The sequence below is a fragment of the Tripterygium wilfordii genome, chromosome 19 (genome assembly GCF_013401445.1).
Source record: "Tripterygium wilfordii isolate XIE 37 chromosome 19, ASM1340144v1, whole genome shotgun sequence".
In the NCBI taxonomy this organism is placed as follows: Eukaryota; Viridiplantae; Streptophyta; class Magnoliopsida; order Celastrales; family Celastraceae; genus Tripterygium; species Tripterygium wilfordii.
In genome coordinates this window covers 12,256,159-12,268,655 of record NC_052250.1, presented here as the reverse complement: position 1 = coordinate 12,268,655, position 12,497 = coordinate 12,256,159, and the positions used below count along the sequence as shown (strand labels likewise).

The window sequence follows — 12,497 nt, the reverse complement described above, 5'->3', positions numbered from 1 at the left end:
GTTGGGGTTGCTGTAAACCCCACTATAAATATACTGTTGAACTCGTAATGCAGATCAAAATATAATTATGAATTTTTTGAAATTTATAAAAAATTATTAAGCAATGAAAATACATTTATAACGGAGTTCGTTGTAAAAACTTTACTGCAGACCCCGGCTTCCCCCGTCAGGCGTCAACCATAATCATTCCACCTACCGACCTTTAATACAAATTCAGACTTATTTTCCATGGTGTGTTAAACGCATGCCATCAGGGAGACCCACCAATCCCGAATTGTGGTTGCTAACAAAAACCATATTTTCGGTCCAACTTATTTATACCAACCGAAACTGCTGATCACTGTAGCGTGCCGACATTCATACATAAGCATCCGCAATGGGAGTTATTGTGGGTGTTTGGCAGTGCGTTTGCACTGCGTTCAGTTGCAACACACCTCACAGCACCACAGTTTTTTGTGACACGCCAAACAGCTTTTGCGTTTCAACTCACCTCACAGCACCACAGCTTTTTACCTCACAGCACCTCACCACACCTCACAGCACTCCCAAACGCTTACAATGTATGTTGAATTGTCATACGTAATAAAATTAGGTAAATTATTTTATTTTTGATTAATGTACAATATAGACATTAAGTTATTTTATATTAATATTATTAGTCATCTAATATAACCGTAATTTAGATACGCCAAACGCACCTCACAGCACCACACCGCACCGCACCGCAATTTTAAAAGTGATGCGTCAAACAGCTTTTTGCGTTCCAACTCACCTCACAGCACCACACCACACCTCACAGCATTCCCAAACAAGCCCAATTGTGTCCACACTTCATATATTTCTCAAAACTAGTTTATTTTTTATTTTTTATTTTATAATATCAAGTATTCACCCACAATGACAAACACTCTAAATCCTTCACCTTCACTCTCTTCCAAAGTTCGTGCATGGGTCCATTGAGGGGATGAGAGAGGAAAAGTGAGGAGGATGTTGTAAGGTGTCAAGCTTTGTATGATTATGTGGATCCACATTTACTTTTCAAGTGGCTCTTGATATATCAAGTGTCCACTAAATTTGATATGTATATCAATAGTTCACTTTGATCAATTGTGGACATCTAGTTTTAAGTGCTTGATAAATCTATTTTCAAGAGTTCATTGGAGTTGCTCTTAACTTGACCGGTGAAGAGGGTGACACGTGGCAAATCAACCGCAAATGAAGAGAGAAGATCTTAATTAATTAATTCACAAATTATGTAGCATGGGCCTATACATTGACAATTCCCATTCACATCTACCACACTGACTTTGGTAGTTGCTCGTTTAAGAGACCTGTCTGGCGTTGAATTGATATTTACTAGTTTGCCCTCCCAATAGCCACGCTCTACGCCCATGTTGGTCAAGTGCGATGGTTGGAAGACGTGTACATATAGAGTCCGTTTGGTTGGTAATATTTGTCAATAATTCTATATTGGATTGGTGGTGATCTTCAATTTGTAAATGGACCACCCTATGTAGATATTTTTGCAGGAGCACATTTAACTCATGGACTTTGTTTTTTTTCCCTCAAAATTAATTGATTGAATATTTGAATTGGACATCGTGAGCATTCAATACATGTTCAAGTGCTTTTTTGTATTTTCTTCGATCAACTTTCCTAAGAGAGAATTACTAGCTAATCACATAGGTGGAAACAACGTAGTTCGTAAATTTCTTTGGAGTCAAATTATATGTACTCAAGAGGTTTTAAGTTTGATTTTCATCTAAAATAATATTTTTGTGGCTATACACTAAATTTTAACCTAATTTATCTTTTCGTCAGGTGAAAAACTTTCATGCACACAAGGTCAAATTCTCCAAACTCTAAAGAATAAACTTTATGGTCTCGTCAAACATTGAAATATACATAATTTCTAAAAATTACTGGTGAAGTATATCTAACATTTGCAGCGTTTGACCTCACGCTCCATGGTAAGGAGCGTGGAGTATGGCTATTAGAGAAGAAAGAAGCCCAAAAGCAAGACATGCCATGAAATTGTGAAACACAAAGCCACATGCTTTGTCCTAAAGCCATCCATCCCTTGTACTTTTCTTCTCTTTTCTCTTTTTTCCTTGGGTTCAAAAGAACAAACAGCCTGTCCCTGTTAATCTTTTCCCCATCTCCTATTCATACACTTCTCACAAACCCTAAACATGGAACCTCTTTTCGTTTCTTCCACTCTAGATAAGAATCTCAGTTAACTATCTTCCTTCATTTTGTGTATTCTCTCTCTCTCTCACTAAATTCTAAACCTCAATAAACTAAATTATCCTTGACTTTCTGTACGGTCACTTTTAATGGCATTCTGCAAATGGGGACCGTCCAAGAGCTGGTAGCTTCTTACTCTGTTTCTTACTATTTTTGTATTAACTAACTGTTTTTCCATACTGAGTGGACTAATCGGTTCTATTGGGTCTGTGTTGGGAATCATTGTCAGTAACTGAGTGGCTGGAAAGAGTAAAACCAGTCTTAGGTTGGGGAACCTGCCTCCTGTAAGTATTCTCTCTCTATCTCCTCTTTCTCTGTATTTATGATTTCTTTATTTATGTTCTGTTCTGTTCTGTTCTGTTTTGTTCTGTATTGTAGCTTCCAATCTTCTTGGAGCTACAAATTAAACTGTATTGCTATCTGTTATCTGTATTGCAACTGTATTGCTATCTGTTACTTTCTGTAATCTGTTGTGGGTTCTCTGAGTTAAGACTTAAGAGGAACAAGAACATTTTGACTCCAATTCTAGTTGCAAATTGTGGTTGTGTTCACTTCAGTTCTTCAATTTATGCTTAATTTTCCTTGTATTTGGATTAGTTTAGCAACAATATTTGATTTAGTGAAGGGGAAATAGAAGACAAAAGCTGAGAAAGATATAGGTGGAATTTCAGATTATATATATGGACTGGAACTCAAGAACAACTTCTTGGGATTTGACTGAGTTTGCGCAAGTAGAAATGCCTAGCGTGGATGATTCCGGCGGCTTTCAGAATCATGGGATTAGAGGCCATTTTTCGGTCGATTTGAAGCTTGGTCAGGTGGGAAATTCAAGCAACCAGTCATCAACAAATAAGTGGAAGGAGCTTGGAGTCTCAAAAATGGTGTCTTTAAATTCAGGATCAGCGAAGAGGGCACGAGCGGGGACTAATGGAACTCAGGTAGCGTCGTGCCTCGTGGACGGGTGTGCTGCCGATCTTAGTAATTGCAGAGACTATCATAGGCGCCATAAGGTCTGTGAACTCCACTCTAAGACTCCACAAGTTACAATTTGTGGCCATAAACAACGATTCTGCCAACAGTGCAGCAGGTATAATATGAATTACTGGTGTCATTTATATGCACAATTGCTTTGGATTGATGTGTAGGAATTTTTTTCTTGTACTTTCCCATCTTTCAATTGGATCAGGTTCTGCAAATTATGTGATTAAATTCATTTTTAGGCTGCTGTCAACCTTTTGATATGGGTCAAGCAATCAAGCATCAGAAAGACTAGTTTTACAGCCAATTTTTAGTTGTGCAGTCCACAATTATAATTGCTTTGCTGGTAACGCTACTGTTTCTATAGGTTTCATTCGCTGGAGGAATTCGATGAAGGTAAGCGAAGCTGTAGAAAACGCTTAGATGGTCACAATAGGAGGAGAAGGAAGCCTCAGCCAGATCCCCTCGGACATTCAGGGAGCGTTTTGTCCAATTATCAAGGTGAGTTGCTTCAATATTGTTTGAGTGGATGAATAATATTCACCTTAAGCAGAGACATATATCAGAGGTAATGATTTCCTCCGAATCTTATCTGCTCAAATCAAAATCCAACTTCGCGTGGTTGATGTTCATGTAAGTGATGATCTAGTTACCGCTATCAAGTGATTTCTGTTGGTATGTTTTCACTTATCATCATGTGTCTTCATTTATGTCCGAGCTATCGATTTGTCCGGATTTCTGTTGGTATGTTTTATTTTGGTCAATGACTTGCACTTGGGTGCTTTTCCTTCCGTATCCAGAGTGGCCTTTCCAAACCACTCCCAAATATTTCATTCGCAGAGCTTCCTTCACTAAAAATAAAATTCGGATTTCGGGTAGTTTGAGTACTTGATTGGTAATACATTAGTCCTCATTGTACCATGTTATGAACCAGTCGTTGATTTTTTTTTTCTTTTCAGGTCCCCGTCTGTGGCCATTATCTAATGTGACTGTGTATCCCTCCTCTGCTTTGGTGAACCCAGGCTGGACCGGGGTTGTCAATGGTGAAGGGGAGGCCAGGCATAATAATAACTTGCAGCAGCAACAACACTACTTTGGGGACAAACAGAACCTATTTCTTGAACCTTCATCGTCGGATGGCGGCTATAAAGGAGGGAAGGAATTTGCATTCTTGCAAGGTACATCTCCCGGAACATCTTCTGTCTGCAGGCCACTTCTCAAGACCATTGCTTTTCCGCAAACTGTTGGGGGAAGCCATATGATGTTCTGTGACAGGTTAACGACACAAGTAGTCCAGGACTCGGATTGTGCTCTCTCTCTTCTGTCATCACCGCCGACGCAGACATCCAGGACTAATTTGAACAACAACATGTTGCAGCCTAATTCTATTCTTCCAGTGCATCATCACACGGGGCGGAGTTTCAGCGATCATGGGCTAAATTCCATGAATTCGGTGCTGGTTTCTAGCGGCACGGATGCTAACATCCATTCTACTGCTTATCAAATGGGGTCTTCTAATGAGGCATCAGGAAACAAAGCTCCACAGACACTTCCCTTCTATTGGGAATAACTACTTACATAACTTGCTCTGCATATTCACTTCCAAGTTCACATTCTGTCCTTATTCCATGTTTGGGAAATGGGAAATCAACTAGTTCTCTTATTTTGTTGTGACAATGTAATGTCTTGGGAGTAATCAAGATCTGCTCCTCATTTTGAATATTCTATGGCATTGATTCTTTGTAAAGCAGAAGTTCTTATTGTAGAATAACCAAAACCCTTCCTTGAGTAAAGGGTTTTGGTGCAGCCCAATATGGACATTAAGAGCATTGCCAATGGTCTCCTTATCTAACTCTCTATCCTCCTCATATTTGAAGAACATGTCAAAAAATAATGATGCAATAGTTTTCCTATCTTTATATAATTCTCTACTTTATTCTCTATATCTGATTTATTTTCTTAGGGTGACGGAGTGAAAAAAACGCTCTCTGTGTGTCAAATTATATTTTACACCTCACTAAAATTAACACGTCAGCTTTTAGCAGGGATAGAGAACACGTGAAATCATTTGCGAGATATGAACTCTTCTTCTCTAGAGCTTTCGTCTGCTCTCCATGAGTGTCGAATCGAAGAAATCAACACATGTAGTTCTCTCCTCTACTAGTTTTTTTTGCCTTCATCTCATATATAAGATTCTTGAAATCATCTTATTTGAATGTATTTTGTCGAAACATAAAATTTAGGGTTCAATGTTCTTGATTTGACTTTGATTTTGATTTTGGTCGAATTTTTTCAATTTTACAGAGATAATTTTTGGATTTTGACAATTTTTCAGAGTTAAATGTATTCTAATTCAAGGTTGGTATTAAAGTTTTCCCCGTAATAATATACGCGATACTGCTGCAAAATAGCATTCTTGGAAGTGTAAATTTCATTTATTAGCAATTTGGGTAGAACCAGTTTATTTTGGTGTTCTGTGGATGACATTTTGGGTGGGGATTGCGAGGTATTCGATACTCGATGGCGCTCATTCTTGATCTTGATTGTTAGTTACTACTGCCATCCTTTAATTAGCAGTAATAATCTGATGGGTACATACTCTTTGGGTGATCAATAACGAGATTGTGTTTGTCAATTTCTATTCTTTGGGTGATCAATAAGGAATATGTTGGGTGCATAGTGTAAAAATTGAATCTCTATACTGCATAATGATCTTGTGACACTGTAGAATAGGGATAGAGATGAGGAAATTACTGCGAATACTCTAAGAAGGCATTTGCAGTTCATTTCTAGGTGATGTACGTGGGACGGTCAAATGCCTCATATTGGGCTGTGAGGCCATTAATGAGTATATATATAGAGAGAGGAATTCTCACATAAGAGTATAATGTAAGGGTGTAAAATAAGAGATTATATTTATACTATTTATTTGAAATATGTGGGACCCAAAACAGTGCACCTCACTTGTCATCTCATTCATCCACACCATTAAAACATAACGCTTTTTTTACACCCTTACATTACACCTTTATGTGAGAATTTCTCTCTCTCTATATATATATATAGTAAGATAATTACATTATGGACCCGCCATTGTTTCCAAAATAGCAACAACTCCCACTAATCCCAAGCCAGGTAGCCCAAACTCCTATATAAACCAAGTCTCATCCCTCTATTCGGAGAGACATGAACTCACACATGAATTTAACGTTTGCCACTTATGTTAGCAAGCCAAGTCTCATACCTCTGTCTGGACTCCGGAGAGGCATGAACTCACACATGAATTTAACATTTGCCACTTATGTTTGCAAGCCAAGTCCCGTACCTCTATCTGGACTCTGGAGAGGCATGAACTCACACATGAATTTAATGTTTGCCACTTATGTTAGCAAGCCAAGTCTCATACCTTTGTCGGGACTCTGAAGAGGCATGAACTCACAAATGAATTTAACGTTTGCCATTTATGTTAGCAAGCCAAGTCTCGTACCTCTGTCTGGACTTTGAAGAGACATGAACTCACACATGAATTTAACGTTTGCTGCTTATGTTGTCAAGTCATGGAACAACAGTTGGAAGGAAATCCTCTCCAAGCCTAAGATCTCCTCGGCTTTCACTCTCAATCATTCTTTCAAAATAATTTTGATATTAATCTTAATTTTTCTCCACACTTACTAATTATTTTCATTTATGCCCTCAAAATTTGCCTTTTTTTTCCCGGTTTGGGTGATGGATTGACAGCACATGCATGTATATGTACATTCATACAGATATGATCTGTACAGTAATTAAGATTGCATCAGTCTTGACCCAAAAGGAAAAAAAAATCAACCAAATATAGGAAACAATTATGTTTTGGATATCAAAGAGCAGCTGTTATTGATGAAAGAAACCCTAAAAGCTAATGAAGTCCAAGAAAATCCAAAGCCAGATACCCCAAATCCACATAATTGTGTCAAAAATTCCTCAAAACTAACTAAAATAGAACTTTTTGGATTTTGTAATTCTAAATATAAACCACCACTGAACATTCAAGTGGGAGAACACAAAGAGATAGATAGAGTAGCTAGAGTAGAAGAAAAATGAGTGGTTTCAGTCTTCTAAACACAGATGTTCTTCATGACATACTCTCTAGGCTACCAGCTGATGCCTTTGCGTCCGCGGCTTGTGTTAACAAGTCATGGAACAAGGCCTGCAAGGGAATCCTCTCGACGCCTAAACTTGCGTCTGCTCTCTCTCTCAACCCTAATCTCCATGTAATTTTTTTGTTTAATGTACAAGAAATGTTCATTTTATTTCCTTTCTTTGTCTCATTGTTGTGCTTAAAGTTTCTGTTATGGTTATTAATTAATTACCAGGAGGCTGTGAATGAGGTTGTTAACAAGGTTCTCGCAGAACCTATCTGTCCTGACTTCGCCATCGCAAGCATTGGCAAAGGATTCAACCTTGAATCGGCTCATACACTCGTAAGTTTTTTTTTTTTTTGTTTCAGCTCATGGTTTCTTTGACTTAGTATATGCGTTTTAAAAGCTGTGAGACCTGAAATGCCATAGAAGTCCTGTGATCGGTTGGGTTTGGGAAAACGGACAATATCTTACAATAATAGTCGAGTTTGAGCAAACAAGTCCATTATTTCCTAAAATAAGAATCATTAATATGAATTAAATCTTCTACGTATGCAGATCACACAGAAACTGGGTTCCAGAACTCCAATAATCACAAATGTTGCAGGTGGACTTATTGGCATGGATGCTAAAACAAGCCAAGTAAAGGAGGTTTGCCCTTATAATAATCACAGTGGATTTCCATTCTTTTTTTTTTCCTTCTTTGATGAAAATACATGTACAATTATTCAGGTGAAGTGGGACGATGCTGATTCTGATGGTGAGCGTAGTCGGAAAAATCGCGGGATTTTGTTAACTGTAGGATTTGTTCCTGGATTGAAAGTGGATACAATCCCACTTCTGATAGGAAGGACGGTAAGTAAGGCTATGTGTTTTTCTGTGATATTTTTTTATGTGATTAATTGTATGTATGAATGATAGAATTATTGTTAGTTAGTATCAGAACTATCAAATGGCTATGGTGGATCAGTTCTTGATTGATATTAGTCAATACACAGACTCAGTCTCAGGGTGCTCAATCCCTTCTGGAATCATATTATTTGGGGTAAGTAGCTAGTTTTTCTTTTCTGGTAGGGCGCGCTGGATTCGTTTTTCTCTGCTAAATCTCTGTATGATTTTCCAGGATCAGAATTTCGACATGAAACCGGTTATGGCAGAGATGGGTGAGACCCATCATTTCAATTTTTCATGGAAGAGGATATCTTATTTGCAGTCAATTAATGGGTTTGTGTATGCAGATGCTGTGATGCCTGATGAAATAGCCATAGTAGGCGATGGAAGTGGGTCTTTCTTATGCAGAAATTGGAACAATTCTCCTTCTTGTAGCTATTGGATTGGTGCAGTTGCTCTGGTTTTTGCCAAGGACAAGCAAAACTCTCCTGGTACTATATATTGATAGACAAACCTTTTTCCTTCATAATAGTCGACAAACTGTTGGAGCTCACCTAAGTTAGGGAGATCTAACTCAATCGCTTAACCTTTTGAGTAAGATGAGATTTCTTCTAGGACCACGTATGCCACGCTGACCCATTTAATGTGGGCTCACCCCTTATCCATATTTTCTAACGTGGTATCGGAGCGAGGTTGAGAGGTGTCTTTTTGAACACTGAAAAGGCACTAAAAATGAGCTATTAAAAAAACTTTAAGATGTATCACCATTCGAAGATGTAGGGACTTGGGGAGTGTTGAAGTTCACCCAAGTCCCACGTAAAAAGAAATAGAAAGAAGAAATGCAATTTATATGGCATAGGGAGGTCGAACTCCATGGCTTAAGATTTTGAGTAAGATGAATTTTCCTCCAAACCCATGTAACGTGGACTCACCCCCGTTCCATATTTCCTAACACAAACTTATCGTCTTCTTTGTTTGTTCAAATGAGGTGCAGGAATTGGAGATGTACAATTCAATGTGGCATGTTCAACAGGGGTAATACCATTCGGTCCACAACTACAGGCAGCTTCAGTGGAAAAAGGCTCCAATACATCCAGGCTTACTTTCACCATGGAAGGACATAATCAAATCCTTAATGCAGAGGAACTAGTAGATGACATTCTTGATCTGGTTATTCAATCAATGCAAATTTCCATTACTTCGTCATCTGGGTTACTGTTTCTCGACTCCTAAAACCTTTATATGCTTTCATTATTTCAGATGGATCAGCAGCATACTGTTCCAGATTTGTTCCTTGGTGTCATTCATCTACAAAGAGGCTTATATGTTGATGGTTCAGTGAGTTGGCGAGCCAGAACCTCATTAACGTTCTATCAAGTCACAGGGTAATTAGATACAAACCCAACATACATGTTCTTTTTAAGTGTTTAGAAACAACTTATGAAACCACTTGGCGATAACCTAGTTGGTTATCTCTCATGACTTAGTTTTTACAGTACTCGAGGTCGAGAGTTTGAGTCAATCAGCTTCTAGACTCTACTAGCCAGTCTGACTTATTGCCAGCGTTGTACATTACGCCCATTTATGTGTCTGAAGGGGCAGTGGCGTACCTGAGTCTTTGGGGACTTCGAACGAGCTCTAAAAAATGGACCCTCTTGATAAAAAAAACTTAAATGTCGTATATTATTTAAAAATATGAATCTTGTAGCATGTTGAAATGCAAAATCACTAATTATGTCGGTGTAATCAACATTTTCCATCAAATCACTTTCAATAAACAATATAGCTATCTCATTTAATATTTTATGTGACTATTATAGTATTAACAGTTTAATATTTTTTTAAAAAATATAAAGCTTTGAAGATTTAGGGGGCCCGTCCCGAGGGACGCCTTTGTGAAAGGGATGGGTGGTTTCTTTGTGAAAAAAAGAAAACTTATGGTTTTTGATTAATTAACAGGTCATATGGTAGTGAACTTGGCATTGAAGGAGTGGGCATCAATCCTGGTGATTCATTCCTGTTCTACCACTCTGATCCAGGCACTGCCTTGTGCACTTCTGATGAAGCTTTCCAGAACCTTTCAGCTTTGAAGGCAGATTCAAACTTTCCACAAGTCTTGGGTGGATTTCTATTCTCTTCGAATCTCCGCAGCAAATCGATTTCTGGAAAACCTAATATGGATAGTGATCCATTTCGAGGAAACTTCCCTGGAGTTCCACTGGCTGGAGTGTATTGTCGAGGAGAAATCGGAAGAGGCTGTTCAGGTTTAATTACACAAGAAGAAGTTGCTGAGGAAAACAACCCTCGTCGTTGCCACCATGTTTACGCAGCAGTTTATTTGGTCCTGTCATATGTTCCTGTTAGTTTAACCTCTGACCACAGTTAGACTCTGAAATCCGCATCTAACGGTGCATAAATAATCGAGCAGAGTGATGTGGTGTAGACAAAATGTGATGTGACACACCTATCAAACCGAAATCCAAACTCTCCCCGGATCCCAACAAAACACGTCAATATTCAAGACTTTTGTAATTCGACAAACACTCGTAAACTAATGTGATATTGGCACGGCTCAATCAAATGAAACAACCCAATATATCCTTTGGGAGAACAACGAAGCCAAGAAAACACCAAAATTTCAGATGATAGGGATCGATCTGACAAAACGAAGACCTTCCACAGAACATACAGCAAGAGAGACTTAGAATGTTTCGGATTTATATTCAACTGTTCAGAATTTTCATGTCTTTTATATATATATGAAAAGAATGTTTGAATTCGAATGGCCGGCCGGGTTCCATTTCTTGTTGTCTTGTTATGCTTAAAGATTGTAAGAATCATTGCTTCCAGTACTATCATAAGAAGAGAGGCAGAGAATAGGGAGAAGAAGAGGAATCATCACCTGAAATCATGTAAACTAATGTGATATTGGCACGGCTCAATCAAATGAAACAACCCAATATATCCTTTGGGAGATTTGATTTGATTGAGCCATTCCAACATCTCCATTCCCTTTCAACTTACCCAAATCAGGATGATCAAAAACCTTGCTTCCTTGTAGACAAGCAAGCAAGCAAGTTTTCTTCAGGAACTGTGAGTGGTGGGATGCAGTGTAAGAGGAAGAAGAGAGCAGAAGACATGGACGAGGGATTTGGCAAGAAAATAGAATGGTGGAGATGACAGAGTCTTTGCTCGATTTACAAGTTTGAAAATTGATTTAAGGTTTATTATAGGGAGTATTCCATACGCTTAGTGATTGATGACATTGGCCAACTGCACCCACAAAAGGTTCTTTCCCTAGCTTTGTATTTTCTTATGCATAATGTTATTGTCTACAACAGTTTAATAATTATTGACTGATAATACAAGGATGAAGGGTTAAATATGCATAGAATTTGCAGTCAAATTGTGAATAGCTATCTTAATTAACGCCAGTTATTATGGTAATATTGTTAGAAACGAACAAACTTTGAACAAGTCCTACAGAGTTTTTGGTATTCCTCTTTCTGGTATGTGTCTATAATAATAGGAAATGTAAGGTAATAAGTTAGGTGAGGAGATTGACGGAGCGATTGTTCAGTTGGTTAAATATGTCTAGGTTTAGAGTGTATGGTTGCTTCTTCAGCATGTCACTAAGGTTGGGAGTTCGAACCAGTTGGAAGTATTTCCATGGGGTTTTCCTAATCTCGTGAGCTTTAAGAGCCTCATTTCACCTACATGGGATTCTACCCAATATTACCTATCGTTAGTGTGGTGTGGGTTATTTTGACGGCCTGAAGTTTACACCCACTGACCCACTCAACTAAATCCCACTTCTGAGCGAGGGGTTAGGACTTAGGAGCCTCATTTCATCTGCATAGATTTCGCCCCAGTGACGTGATTTGAATGTCATGTTGGATTGGCTGCTTCCTTTTGTTTTAAAAAAAAGTTAGGCAAGGAGGTTGAGGATGAAGAGACACCCATAATTGACAAATTTTTTGGTTTGTGGCCGGTGCGGAATTTAGGAGGATAATGTTATGTGGAGATGACGGGAATTGGCAACAACTTCGACCCAAAAAATTTGGTCAAGTGATTTGTTATTGTAGGACGATTGTTGGTGGTCGTAACTTGGGGTTGTTGAAAAGTGTTTAAAATCATCACAATTGCCGTCACTGAAAGCTCAATCACTCAAATCTTCTTAATAAATCATTCAGATGAATGGCCTATTCTCTCCACTCAAAAAAAAAAAAAACAAAAACAAAAACAAACCCCATAGATTCA

At 38.3% G+C, this 12,497-nt stretch overlaps 2 protein-coding genes across 3 annotated transcripts; both read left to right on the top strand.

Annotated features, from left to right (window-relative positions):
- Nucleotides 1-2,113: 2,113 nt before the first annotated feature.
- LOC119985316 (squamosa promoter-binding-like protein 13A) lies at nt 2,114-4,947 on the top strand. 2 transcript variants are annotated; one of them, XM_038829580.1, is made up of 5 exons: nt 2,114-2,371; nt 2,477-2,531; nt 2,907-3,334; nt 3,593-3,726; nt 4,185-4,947. In XM_038829580.1, exons 3-5 carry the CDS (start codon nt 2,928-2,930, stop codon nt 4,793-4,795), a joined length of 1,152 nt encoding a protein of 383 aa, XP_038685508.1. In that variant the 5' UTR covers nt 2,114-2,371; nt 2,477-2,531; nt 2,907-2,927; the 3' UTR covers nt 4,796-4,947. The 2 variants fall into 2 exon arrangements, with proteins under 2 accessions (XP_038685508.1, XP_038685507.1); XM_038829579.1 differs by having other exon boundaries at nt 2,115-2,371; nt 2,919-3,334.
- A 619-nt stretch (nt 4,948-5,566) lies between these two features.
- LOC119985582 (F-box/LRR-repeat protein At5g63520-like) lies at nt 5,567-10,713 on the top strand. The gene is made up of 14 exons (XM_038829873.1): nt 5,567-5,583; nt 5,668-5,731; nt 6,453-6,596; nt 6,696-6,758; nt 7,293-7,478; nt 7,581-7,688; nt 7,905-7,997; nt 8,079-8,201; nt 8,284-8,391; nt 8,470-8,509; nt 8,585-8,728; nt 9,232-9,407; nt 9,498-9,622; nt 10,197-10,713. The coding sequence occupies exons 1-14, from the start codon at nt 5,567-5,569 to the stop codon at nt 10,621-10,623; spliced, it is 1,818 nt and encodes a 605-aa protein (XP_038685801.1). The 3' UTR covers nt 10,624-10,713.
- Nucleotides 10,714-12,497: the final 1,784 nt, after the last annotated feature.